Genomic DNA, 13,373 nt, shown 5'->3' with positions numbered 1-13,373 from the left:
GCATCTGCTGGGCACCCTGGGTTTGGGAAGTTGAGATAGGAGGATCTGAGTTCAAAGCCAGCCTCAGCAAAAGCGAGGCACTAAGCAACACTGTGAGACTCTGTCTCTAAACAAAATTAAAAAAAAATAGGGCTGGGGATGTGGCTAAATAGTTGAATGCCCCTGAGTTCAATCCACAGTACCCACCCTGCCACAAAAAAAAAAAAAAAAAAAAAAAAAACATATGGCATGTTTTGTAAGTATAAAAAACAATTTAACTCAAATGTATAAGTGATGTCTAAAGCAAGTGCAGAATTTGTATGAATTCTAAAAAGATTTCAGATTTCAGAGTTTCGAAAATGGAAACTGCTCTGACCTTGGAAGGAAAGATAGGACATCTGGTGGTGTTGAGAAAGAGGAGTGAAAGAGCAGAGCCCAGGGTCTGAACTTGCAGACTTTGCTTCTCTGTGTACCAATCCCAAAACCTGGTTTAGAGCCAAGGTTGGGGTCATGTCTACTGGCCAAATGGAGCCTCCCTGAGCAGATTGTCTGAGGCAGAAAATTTGAAATAAGCTAGTTTGGTTAGGATTGTGGTTGTGATGCTTAACTTAATTACCAATGCTTAACTGGTCCTCCACGGAGGGCAAGGAGCTCTGGTAGAGAAATAGTCAAAAGTCCAACAAGCCAGGCAAAGCCTGGTGGGCCTGGGAGAATTCCTTCTCTCACAGAGAGTGGGCCGCCCTTCCCACACAGCCCCAGGGAGTCCCAGAGGCCACAGTTGAGCCAGGCCCAGATGAGCAGCTTCTCTCCCAGGCCCCAGAATAGCCCCAGCCAGGCCCCAGGCCAAATCTGGAAGCCCAGGCCCAAGCCCCTTATCTCTCTAGGGAATTTCCGGCCCCCCACGCCCCTGCCCAGAAATGGTTATCTGATTTTAACAGTGACCAGACCAATAGAGGGAGATGTTCTGTGATCTGGGGGCACTGAACAGAGAAGAGCAGAGGGGGAAGGGCTGACTTGAGACAAAGAGAGAAAATGCTTAGTGATAGCCAGAGGAGAGAGAGACGCAGACTGAGGTCAGAAACCCCAGAGACGCAGCCAGCCAGAACCCGAGACAAAGGGAAAGATGAGCCACAGGCAGGGACAAGTTTAAGCTAAGGATGCCTCAGACAGAGCACGGAGGCAGAGGGTGATCCGGGCTGCAGGGGACGCCAAGGCTGAGGGATGGAAGCCGACCTGGAGCCCAAGCTGGGGATGCATAAGGCTGCCCCCGCGCCCCCGCGCGCCTCCGTCCTCCCTCCTTCCAGTTCTGTACCTCCCTCCCACCCTGTGCTCCCGCATCCCACTCCTGGAACTCTCCCTCACTCCATCCTGCCCCCTTCCCCGAGCTGCCCCAACTGCTCCACCCTCCCAGGCCTTCTCCCACTGCGCTGGGGTCCCGAAGCCCCACCCCCGCTTGGCAGCGGACAGTGACCCGCGCTCCCGCCTGGCTCCTCCCGCCAGCAGGCGTGGCTCCGCCCCTTTCTTACCCTGACCCTCCTCACCGCCGCATCCCAGGCCCAAGGGAGGGGAGCCCTGCGCTGCTTCTGCTCGGCCGGCCTCTCCAAGTCGCCCGACAGGACAGTGGGATGTGAGCGCCTGTGGCCTCCACCTCACCTCCAAGGGCGCAGGTAGGAGCTAGAGGGGTGCAGCCCGGCGGCAGGACCACGTAGCATCTCCCCCTGGTTTGCAGGGTCCTGAGTCAAACCCGGGAGAGCTCTTGAGCCGCGAGCTAGGCCCTTTACTGCTATTGTCTTTTTAATAATCTGTCCGACAACAACCCTGTTGTTGCCTCCATTCAGAGCAGAGGAAGGTAACCCTATTGCTCTAGATGACAGCACTGTTTTCAAGTGATGGCGGTGGGGTTTGAACCCAGATGGTCTGATACCTATGGACTACACTATACTCTCTCCCAGTACCTTATTATCTCTTATTCATTTTGAGTATTCATTTATTTATTTGTTTATTTACTTATTTTTGCCGTGTTGGGGCTGAAACCCAAGGCCTTGAGCATGCTACTCAAATAATCTACCACTGTTACATCTCCAGCCCCCCCCTTCTTCTTCTCTCTCTCTCTCTTTTTCTTTTCTTTTTGGTACCAGGAATTGAACACTCAACCGCTGAGCCACATCCCCAGACCTATTTTGTATTTTATTTAGAGACAGGGTCTCACTGAGTTGCTTAGTGCCTCACTTTTTGCTGAAGCTGGCTTTGAACTCGAGATTCTCCTGTCTCAGCCTCCTGAGCCCCTGGGATTACAGGTGTGCACCACCGAGCCGGGCTCCTCTCTTTTCTTAAAAGTCAGGATTCTTATGATGTGATCCATACCCTATTTTAATATTAAAAAAAATTAATCATGTAATTTATAAGGCAGTTTTTAAAGTGTAGAGCCATTTTAAGTGTAGGCTTCAAAGAATCTTAACAAATTAATACAACAGTATGACCAGCATCATCAAGATACTGTATAGAGCTTTCCATCACCCCAAAATATGCTCTGGTGCCTCCTTGACCCCCTCTTCCCACTGCTGGTCCCTGATACCCACTGATCTGATTTCTGTCCTTGCCACTTTGCCATTTCTGGGTGAATAGAATCATGCAGCATGTACCTTGTGTACCTGGCTTCTTTCAAGGTTCCATATTTCTTGTTCTTGCTACAGTTTTCACTGGCAGTGTCTGACCTCCCTTCCAGATCCACTGACTTTAAGGAACATTCATTGTCATCTCCTGAGGGTAGTGCAGGTCTAGAAAGGGGAGGGTGGGCTAGGTTCATATTTTAAGGAATTAATATGTTGGCTAAAGAGTCAGGGGTAAGAATTATGAGCTTAGGAACCCTCAGAAGTGCCACTCAAATTAAGATTTTACTTGTAAGTAAAGGAGAATGCTTTAGATTTAGGTATTAGACCCTTTTTCTGATTCCTAGGGGCCCAGAAGCCTACCTCAATAGTAGGAAAGCCTAGGCCCCAGGGCTGAAAGTAGCACCTGGAGTCCACACAGCCAAGAGAGAAAATGGGAAAACTCATGCATCAGAGTTTTGTTTCCCTGCATTGTCTCCTTTTGCCCCACTTCCTCTTTCTTTGGGTCTCTGGGGTTTTTTGTTTTCTTTTTTTGTGGGTGCTAAGGCTAGAACCCAGAGCCTCATGCAGGCTACGCAAAGAGTACCCTTGGGTTCAATCCCCAGTATCAAAAAAAATAATAATAAAATAAAAATAAAACACAAAGTACTAGAGAAGGTGAAAGGATGGCCCAAGTACTAGAACTGGAACAGAAGGAAAGGTGGTCTGGATGTTGGCAGTTTTCAAGCCAATGGTAGGGAAACTTGATGGCCTCTGTTTGGAAGAATGAGATTAAAGTCATCAGATCAGAGTCGGGTGAAGTGGGGATGAGGGAAGGGTGAAGAAAGAAAATATACCACTTCTTACAGAAATGGAATAAATTTGCAGGGCCATGTTCAGAACCCCTTGGAGTTTTGTGATTATGACTTTGTGTGTGGGTATATGTGCATGAGCACTAGGGATTGAACCCAAAGGTGCTTTCCCACTGAGTTACATCCCCAACCTTTTTTTTTAATATTTATTTTTTAGTTGTAGTTGGACACAATACCTTTATTTCACTTATTTAACTTTATGTGGTGCTGAGGATTGAATCCAGGGTCTCACACGTGCAAGTCGAGCGCTCTATGGCTGAGCCTCAACTCCAGCCCCATCCCCAACCCTTTTTATTTTGATACAAGGTCTCACTAACTTGCTTAGGGCCTTGCTAAGTTGCTGAGGCTGACCTTTTGCAGTTCTCCTGCCTCAGCCTCCTGAGTTGTTGGGATTACTGTTGTGCACCACTGTGCCCGACATAAATGTCTTTCTTAACTATTTTCCTCCCTTTTGCAGTACTGGGGATTGAACCCAGGGGTGCTCTACTACTGAGCTACATCTTCCAACCCCAACCCTTGTTTTTAAATTTTGATACAGAATCTTGCAAATTTGCCCAACTTGGCCTTCAACAGGCAATCCTTCTGCCTCAGCCACCTAAGTCCCTATGATTATAGGGACTTATAAGCCACCACACTTGACTCTTAGCCTTTCTTTTTTATTTCCTGTTCTTTTGTTCTTTCTTATTTTGGGAAATTTCTCTTGTACCAGTTCACTAATTCATTCCTCAGCTTTCTCCATTCTGCTGTTTGTTTATTCAATCATTTGTTCTCTTTTTACTATTATTATTTAGTTGTAGGTGAACACAATACCTTTATTTTTAAAATTCTTTTAGTTGCCAATGGATCTTTTGTTCTATTTATTTATATGTGGTACTAAGAATGGAACCCAGGGCATCACATATGCCAGGCAAGTGCTCTACCACTGAGCCACAACTCCAACCCCTTTATTTTATTTTTATGCTGAGGATCAAACCCAGTGTCTCACATGTGCTAGGCAAGCCCTCTACCACTGAGCCACAACTCCAGCCCCTCATTTGTACTCTTTAGTACAGATATATTTCAACTTCCTTTTATTTCTTTTTTTTTAATATTTATTTTTTTTTAGTTTTAGGTGGACACAATATCTTTATTTTATTTTTACATGGTGCTGAGAATCGAACCCAGTGCCTCACGAATGCTAGGTGAGCTGCCACTTGAGTCACATCCCCTGCCCTCCTTTTATTTCTTAATATGTTAATTAGGCTAATTTAAAATTATTTTCTGAGGATAATACAGTTTACAGTTTTCCTTTAGAAGGTGGTGATGCTTTTGAAGTATCTTATTATTCTGATCTGGAAATTAATTTTTCCCAGAGGGCTATATTCTCTTCTGTCAGGCAGGCCCCAGTGAACTCAGACATGGAGTAGACAAGCCCCCAAAGAGAAGCACCAGAAAAACACTTCACTCCATGAAGAAATTCCTCAAGTCAAGTTTTCACACTTTGCTCTCCAGAGAGAAGCAGCATTAGGGAACATCATTCTTCAGCTGCCATTCCCCAGAGGGGGTTTTTGAAATGGGAAATCAGTCCCTACCTGTTTTCTCAACATGTCACAAAAACAGGATGTCTGGGTAGCCTGAGTCGACTCAAGGTATGCCTGGAACAGAGACCTGAGGCATTGCAGATGTGGAAGCAGGTTTTTTCCCAAGGCCATCCCTCTCTGTTGTCTTCTCAGAAACAGCCCACCTCTTCTGATCACCCCAGGAGCCTTTTTCACATTTTTACCTGCTGGACAGGCCAGCAGTCCTGCCAATTCAGCATCCTGTGTGGCCTTGACCTAGCATTGTATTTATTGTGCTGTATTACAAGTGTCGGTTTATTTGTTTGTCTTCACTCCATGACGGAGCACATTTGTCTGAGTAGCCTGCATACTTTTTTTTTTTTTTTTTTGCACAGGGTAAGAAAGACCAATTTTATTTTTATAAATATCATGCTTTAAGGTAAAGTGTAGAATAGCATACTCATCATTTACTCAGCGAGTATTTTGGATCCTGATTACGACAGGGAGCTTCCTTCCCACACAGAGTGATTTGGCTCTTCCTTTTCAGTATGAAAGGGGTGTTCTGGCTGTTCTGGGCATACCCAAACCACGCTCTGTAGAAAGTTAGCATCTCTACCTTCTCCTCCTTGGATTCTATGGTTTAGGGCTTGAGGAGTTGCTTCATGGGATGAAGCGTTTTTCTGGTGCCTCTCTTTGGGGCTTGTCTACCTTATTTGAGAGAGCCCAAACATTGGTTATACTTCCTTTGTTGTATGTCTTTAGGTGTGGGCCCCTTCCCTTCTTTCATTATAAATTTCCACATTAGAAAAAGCTGTATAAAGCTCCTCTCACTTGAGCCCAGTGGACAGAGTTTGAGGCCATCCAGTGCTGCCCTGACCTGAAATACAAGTGGAGAAAACAGTGCTGCAAGTAATAGAAGCAAATTATTTTAAGTGTATGAAGTCAGCCTGCAGAAGAGCAACCACTTAGAGGAAATCCGCACATTACTGGAAGCTTTTGAGCAGCCCCAACCTGAGGTCTTGTGGTTTGGCAGAATTGAGACTGGAGGCACAGCTGCTAGTAGTGGTAGAGGCCTACAGAGGCCAAGAGGATTAGAAGCCACTGTTCTCACATCTCCAGACTCTTCAAGCACCACTTTTTTTTTTCCATAGATGGAAGCAATGCCTTTATTTTATCTATTTATATTTATAATTTTTTTTTAGTTGTAGATGGATACAATACCTTTATTTAATTTTCTGTGTTGCTGAGGATTGAAGTCAGTGCCTCATATGTGCTAGGCAAGTGCTCTACCACTGAGCCATAGCCGCAGTCCAAGCACCGGCTTTTACCCCTTCAAATTCCCCTCCTTATCTCTGGAGGTCTCTATTTTTTCTTTTCTGTTTTTAAATTTATATATCTATGATATATAATTTATATATCTATGGCATAATTTATAATACCTATGGCATAATTTATATATCTATGGCATACTGTGTGGCATTTTAATACATGTGTGTATAGCTGTAATGATCAGATCAAGGTAATTGGCATAACTGCCACCTCGGGTATTTATCATTTCTTTGTGTCAGGAATATTAAAAAATCCTCTCTACTTTTTGAAATATTCAATTAATTATTGTCAACCATAGTTATCCTACTGTTATAGAACAATAAGTTATTCCTCCCACCCCAGCTACATCCCTGTACCTGTTAACCATCCTCTCTCCATTGGAGGCCCCCCATTTTCCTAAATTCCTTTGGCCATGTCCTTGGGAGGCTCAGCACTGTCCCCTTTCTCAAGGTCTTGGCTGGTGTGGGGATAGGAGCCATATTGTTCCAGTAAATTTTGCCATCTGCTTCCAGGAAAATCCCAGTTGGGAGAGAGGGGAGAAGATTAATCTAAAAAAACTATCAGAAATTCTATATTAAAGTGTTGGCAAAAAAAAAAAAGAGCAGGACAGGCTGGGGTTGTGGCTCAGTGGTAGAGCGCTTGCTTAGCATGTGTGAGGCACTGGGTTCGATTCTCAGCACCATATAAATAAAGTTTCATCTATAACTAATAAAAATATTTTTTAAAAAAAGAGCAGGCCATTCCAGCTTCTAAAGGAGATTATGCTGAAGCCTGATGCTCAGAAAAACAGCTTTCAGGAAGGCTTTTCTCAGGAAGCCAAGGAAAAACAGGTTTGGAGGCTGGCAGCTAATCCACAAGTGAGAGGTGGGAGCCATGAGTCTGTCCCAAGGCTGCTTTTCATGGTGGGAAGATGCAAGTTAAGTGTTTGTCAGATATGCCCTAAAGGACTTTTTCTCTCACCAAAAATACTGGAAACACGCCACTTGCTGGAGGCAAAAGCCAGTATTTTCTATTTACAGAGTAAGGAAAGCAGTTCTGAAAATTGGGTGCATAATCTTTTTCTCAAGGCTGGGTTTTGGGAGGCCTCGGCCACCTGTTGAAGGAGTCCAAGGAGCTGGGTCATTGTGTTCTACTTGCAATGCCCAAAAAGCTATCTGGTCTCAGAGTATACTTAGCCCTCTCAAAGTAATTAATTCACCTGGGTCTATACAGTAGGCTCCAGAGAGCAAGGCTGATGGATGACTCATTGTTACTAAGGTTCACCTTTCTTTAGGCACCTTTTTATGCCAGCTGTTGACCTGGGGCCTAGACCCTTCACTCAAGATTCCAGGATGATAAGGAGTTGGCCAACACCAAACTGTAAAATTATACTCTAATGTGGATGGGAAATGGTGTAAAAAGATGGGATTGTGTTTTAATGATAAAAGCAAACTGCTTTAAAACCCCCAAAATTCATCCATATTGTAGTGTCAGGATTTCCTTCCTTTTAAAAACTGAATATTGAGCCAGGTATGGTGGCGCACGCCTGTAATCCCAGGGCTCAGGAGGCTGAGGCATGAGGATCCTAAATTCAAAGCCAGCCTCAGCAAAAGCAAGGTGCTAAGCAACTAAGTGAAACCCTATCTCTAAATAAAATACAAAATAGGGCTGGGGATGTGGCTCAGTGGTTGAGTGCCCCTGAGTTCAATTCCCAGTACCAAAAGAAAAAAAGAAAACAAACAAACAAAAATGAACATTTGGGGCTGGGGATGTGGCTCAAGCGGTAGTGCGCTCGCCTGGCATGCGTGCGGACCGGGTTCGATCCTCAGCACCACATACAAAGATGTTGTGTCCGCCGAAAACTAAAAAATATTTAAAAAAAAAAAATGAACATTGGAGCTGGAGTTGTAGCTCAGTGATAAGAGTGCTGGCTTCACACATGTGATGCACTAGGTTTGATCCTCAGCACATAAAAATAAAAAATTAAAATAAAGGTATTGTGCCATCTACAACTAAAATAAATTAAGAAAAACTGAATAGTACATTGTATATGATACTTTAAAACAATTTTTTTAGATGTGATGGACCTTTATTTTATTCATTTATTTATATGTAGTGCTGAGGATTGAACCCAGTGCCTCACATATACTAGGCAAGCGCTCTACCACTGAACCACAATCCCAGCCCCTGATACTTTTTGAAGGACTTTTTGTAATAATCACAAAAATTTACATGATTTTTTTTTTAGTTGTAGATAGACACAACATCTTTGCTTTGTTTATTTCCTGTGGTGCTGAGGATCGAACCCAGTACCTTACACATGCAAGGCAAGCGCTAAACCACTAAGATACAACCCCTGCCCCTTAAATGCTGTTTTTTATGTAGAAATTCTACCTGAATACTTGGACTTTGGTGACAAGAGACACAGGGTATTTATTGCATTATTAATAGTAAACAATTAGATGGGCTGGGGATGTGGATCAAGCAGTAGTGCGCCCGCCTGGCACGCGTGCAGCCTGGGTTCGATCCTCAGCACTACATAAAAAAATGTTTTGTCCGCCGAAAACTAAAAAATATTAAAATTCTCTCAAAAAAAAGTAAACAATTAGAAACAGTGTAAATATACATCAATAAGGAAATGGGTAAAATGTGGTATATCCACACAATGAAATATATTGTTATTCAAAAATAAAGTACATGGGCTGGGATTGTGGTTCAGCAGTAGAGTGCTTGCCTAGCATGTGTGAGGCACTGGGTTCCATCCTCAACACCACATAAAAAATATAAAGGTTAAAAAAAAAAAAGGTACCTGTATGTATTAGTAGCATGTATGTGTCTCCAAGACCCTGGGGGATGGGGTTACCAGGGATTAAACTCATGGGCACATCCTTAGCCCTTTTTTTTGTACTTTAGACACTTAGGGTCTGAGTTGCTTAGTGCCACCACCTAACTGTAGAAGTATGCTTTTATATGACATAATCATGTGAACATTTTGAAAATTATCTAGTAATAAATATACCAAATTTTTAGCAAGTGGCATAAAGATGTGGGAGGATGTGAAAAAAATAAAGTTGGGAGGGACACTGAAGAATGACTTTACTATTTTACTCTATGTATCTGTTTACAATTGATTGTATGCCTTATTAAAATAGGAATACTGGGAAAATAGGAATATGCCAAACTGAATATACTTGGATTATAGCATTAAGGAACCACAATGAATCATTGTTCTACATAGCAACATTTCTACATATACACTTTCACCAGTCTTTAGATTTTTTTTTTTTTTTTTTTGATGATGCTGAAGATTGAACCCAGGGCCCTGTGCAAGTGAGGCAAGGACTATCTAAACTACGCTATATCCCTAGCCCTTAAATTGGAGACTTTAAAATATTCTTATGAGTTATTAATGGACCTTTATCTATATGCCATGCTGAGAATTGAACCCAGTGCCATACTAGGAAAGATTTCTACCACTGAGCCACAAACTCAGCCTGAATTGAAGACAGTTTCTACCAAGGTGTTCTTATTTCACTAAAAGCTGGCAAAAGCTCTTTATCTTGTGAGAGTAGAGCATTGGATCTACTACTTTCTCATTATTACAAGCAAACATTCCACAGTACCTGGTTAAAGAAACCTTTTTAAAGGTTTGAAATCATTTTTCCCCCATTACTATCCCCTAGGTTTTCCTAGCCAGAGTATACCTCCACTCTGAGGGTTGAAGTATTAACCTGGCCTAATAGTAAAATTGTTACTTGCAGTACCTAATTTACCAAGTAACCCAGTCATACACTTTAAATTTGTTTTATGCTTTGAGGGAAATCTCAGAACCAGTTTAAGAGTTCCAAAGTTTATATTTTCAGGTACACCTAGCATATTGGAGGATTATTTCTAGATGTTGCCTCCATCTTTGGAATACACCTGTTGGTTATTTCTAAAATGTTACTACACTCCTCTATGCCAGGCAAGTACTCTACCTATAAGCCACAACCCCAGCCCTGTGATGCACACTAACTATTCAGGAAGTTGAGGGAGGAGCCCAGATTTAAGGCCAGAAAGGGCAACTTGAGGAGACCATCTTAAAACAAGGGCTGGAATGCAGCTGTGTAGAATGGCCTTGGGTTCAACCCTAGTACAAAGGAAAAAAAAGTTAACTATTAAACACATCTTAAGTGCACTTATGTCAAGATTTAGTACCAGGAATTATTTTCCTACTATAAATCTGAGAAAATTTCACCCCAATTTCTCTGCCTTATACATTCCCCATGACACTTTTATTCCATATTGATAACTTCCTTATTGCACTATAAACTCACCTCCAGCAAAAGCCTTAAGTGTTTGTTTAGCTATAGGCAGCTGTTTGTATCTACTCAATGTGGAAAAAAAGGCCAATGTTTATTTACATGTTTGCTTGACACCAATTTTTAGGACAAAGGTCCCATCCCTCGCCACTCAAGTGTCAATTTTGGCCACATTACCAATTTCAAAGTGATAACCCTTGTCCCAACACCATTTTAATTAAGAAGTTGCAACATTAACTACAAAATTTAAAGACAACAAACACCAAATATGCTACCATGCAACAAAACTTTATTAACATTTTGGACAGGTTCAGCTATTACTGAAACTGGTAATTTCTAAACTTATATTGGGGCAAATGGCTATGTGCAGCATAATACTATAACTGCGCACCATGAATGCAGACAGGAGAATTAACAGCCACCCCTCAGACGAAGGACCAGGTGCAGGGTGGACTCTTTCTGGATGTTGTAGTCAGAAAGAGTGCGGCCATCTTCCAACTGCTTGCCTGCAAAGATGAGCCTCTGCTGGTCAGGGGGAATGCCTTCTTTATCCTGGATCTTGGCCTTCACATTCTCAATGGTGTCACTGGGCTCCACCTCCAGGGTGATGGTCTTGCCAGTCAGGGTCTTCACGAAGATCTGCATACCACCCCTCAGGCGCAGGACCAGGTGCAGGGTAGATTCTTTCTGGATGTTGTAGTCAGAAAGAGTGCGGCCATCTTCCAACTGCTTGCCTGCAAAGATGAGCCTCTGCTGATCAGGGGGAATACCTTCTTTATCCTGGATCTTAGCCTTCACATTTTCAATGGTGTCACTGGGCTCCACCTCCAGGGTGATGGTCTTGCCAGTCAGGGTCTTCACGAAGATCTGCATACCACCCCTCAGGCGCAGGACCAGGTGCAGGGTGGACTCTTTCTGGATGTTGTAGTCAGAAAGAGTGCGGCCATCTTCCAGCTGCTTGCCTGCAAAGATGAGCCTCTGCTGGTCAGGGGGAATTCCTTCTTTATCCTGGATCTTAGCCTTCACATTCTCAATGGTGTCACTGGGCTCCACCTCCAGGGTGATGGTCTTGCCAGTCAGGGTCTTCACGAAGATCTGCATACCACCCCTCAGGCGCAGGACCAGGTGCAGGGTGGACTCTTTCTGGATGTTGTAGTCAGAAAGAGTGCGGCCATCTTCCAGCTGCTTGCCTGCAAAGATGAGCCTCTGCTGGTCAGGGGGGATGCCTTCTTTATCCTGGATCTTGGCCTTCACATTCTCAATGGTGTCACTGGGCTCCACCTCCAGGGTGATGGTCTTGCCAGTCAGGGTCTTCACAAAGATCTGCATTTTGACCTAGAATTTAAACAGAAACAATTGGGGTCATCTCAGGATCGATTTCCTACTTTAATATCCAAAACCACTCTTCAAATCTTTTTTTTCCAAAATGCCTTAAAAGCACATTAATGTGATAGAACACTTGCCTAACACGGCTTGGTTGGTTCCCCAGTGCAGGGGCGGGAGCAGAAACGGGCGGGGGCGGGCACAAAGCGTTAACGTCTCTCACGAACCTACCTCCAACTCCACTAGCCTACAGTTAGTCACGCAATACAAACTCCATTTATAGTCAGTGGTTTTTGTTAGTACTGGCGACTGAACCAGTCAGTAGTTAAGGGTGCTTTAGTTGTAGGCGGATACCATACCTTCATTTTGTTTTAGCTTTATGCGGTGGGTGCTGAGGCCCGAACCCAGACCAGTGCCTCGCACATGCTAGTAAAGTGCTCTACCACTTAGCCAGAACCGCAGCCCCATCCAACCCGTTTTGAGAGCAAGTCTTATTAAGTTGAGGCTGGCTTTAAACTTCCACGTCTTATGCTTCAGCCTCTCGAGCCCCAGAGATTAGAGGCGAGCGCCACCGCATTCGGCTACAATTAGTGGCTTTTTCAATTTGAAACCGCCAGAAAAGCCGAAGCGCTTTCGAAACTACTACTCCCGATTTTTCTTCCCCGTTGCTCCGGGTTAAGCGCCCCTCCCCCCACTAATGTCCCCGCACCTCACTATGGCGATACAAAAAACCCCAATCAAACCCAAGGCCCAAACCCCCACAAAACAGAGGTGAAACACTTTCCCATATTGAGACTCGTTAACTAACGGTTCCCCAAAATCACGAAGACTACCTTTTTTCTACCTTCCCCCTCTGAAGCAAATGCGATGGAATCTCCATCGGTTAAGCGTCCGTTAGTCTTTGCCGGCGCGCGCCAGCCGCCCCCGCTCCCGCCACAAATGAGGCCCCTCTCTTCCGGAGAGGGCCGTGCCGCGTCACGATACCTCCCCCCACCCCTCCCCCACCCCACCCGAGGCGCCACCGGCCCTATAAACCGCCACCGTGACCTCACTCAAGCTCCCTTTCTCATCCTTAGCAGGTCCAAAACTCTTCAGGCCAGTACCTGTTATCGAATGCGAAGAGGCCACCAACCACCAGTCACCGCGATCCAGCCGTAAAGCAGCGCAGCGTCACTACACAAAGCCACTCGCCACTGAACGCGCCGCTACGGCGGAGGTGAAATTTATGCAACGTCTGTTGCGTCACTTATCACCTTGACGTAGCGGCTGTCTCCGTGCGCCGCTGAAAGTAGTTCCTTCAGCTTCACCACCCGCGGCGCGTTAGACTTTCAATTGAGCCCCAAATTCCTCCCAGTAGAAACAAAAGAATTCTAAAAAATTATATTTCTTCTCCTCCAGGTACTCTATATCCTACTTGACGAAAAAGTGGGGAAAAATCACCAAGCGGATGAATCCAAGTTAAAG

At 44.3% G+C, this 13,373-nt stretch overlaps 1 protein-coding gene across 1 annotated transcript; it reads right to left on the bottom strand.

Annotated features, from left to right (window-relative positions):
• Window positions 1-10,853: 10,853 nt before the first annotated feature.
• On the bottom strand, window positions 10,854-13,118 carry Ubb (ubiquitin B). Its single transcript, XM_077800466.1, has 2 exons — window positions 13,013-13,118; window positions 10,854-11,921 (listed from the first exon to the last, which is right to left on the bottom strand). Exon 2 carries the CDS (start codon window positions 11,913-11,915, stop codon window positions 10,998-11,000), a length of 918 nt encoding a protein of 305 aa, XP_077656592.1. The 5' UTR covers window positions 11,916-11,921; window positions 13,013-13,118; the 3' UTR covers window positions 10,854-10,997.
• Between the last annotated feature and the right edge of the window lie 255 nt (window positions 13,119-13,373).

Source organism: Urocitellus parryii, chromosome 7 (genome assembly GCF_045843805.1).
Source record: "Urocitellus parryii isolate mUroPar1 chromosome 7, mUroPar1.hap1, whole genome shotgun sequence".
NCBI classification, from domain to species: Eukaryota; Metazoa; Chordata; class Mammalia; order Rodentia; family Sciuridae; genus Urocitellus; species Urocitellus parryii.
The sequence above is the reverse complement of the archived record's forward strand: the minus strand, read 5'-3'. Positions and strand labels throughout refer to the sequence as shown.

What these genes read in the sequence shown, in the direction of transcription:
- Ubb (XM_077800466.1), bottom strand. Translation starts at nt 11,915, where the DNA reads ATGCAGATCTTTGTGAAGACCCTGACTGGCAAGACCATCACCCTGGAG.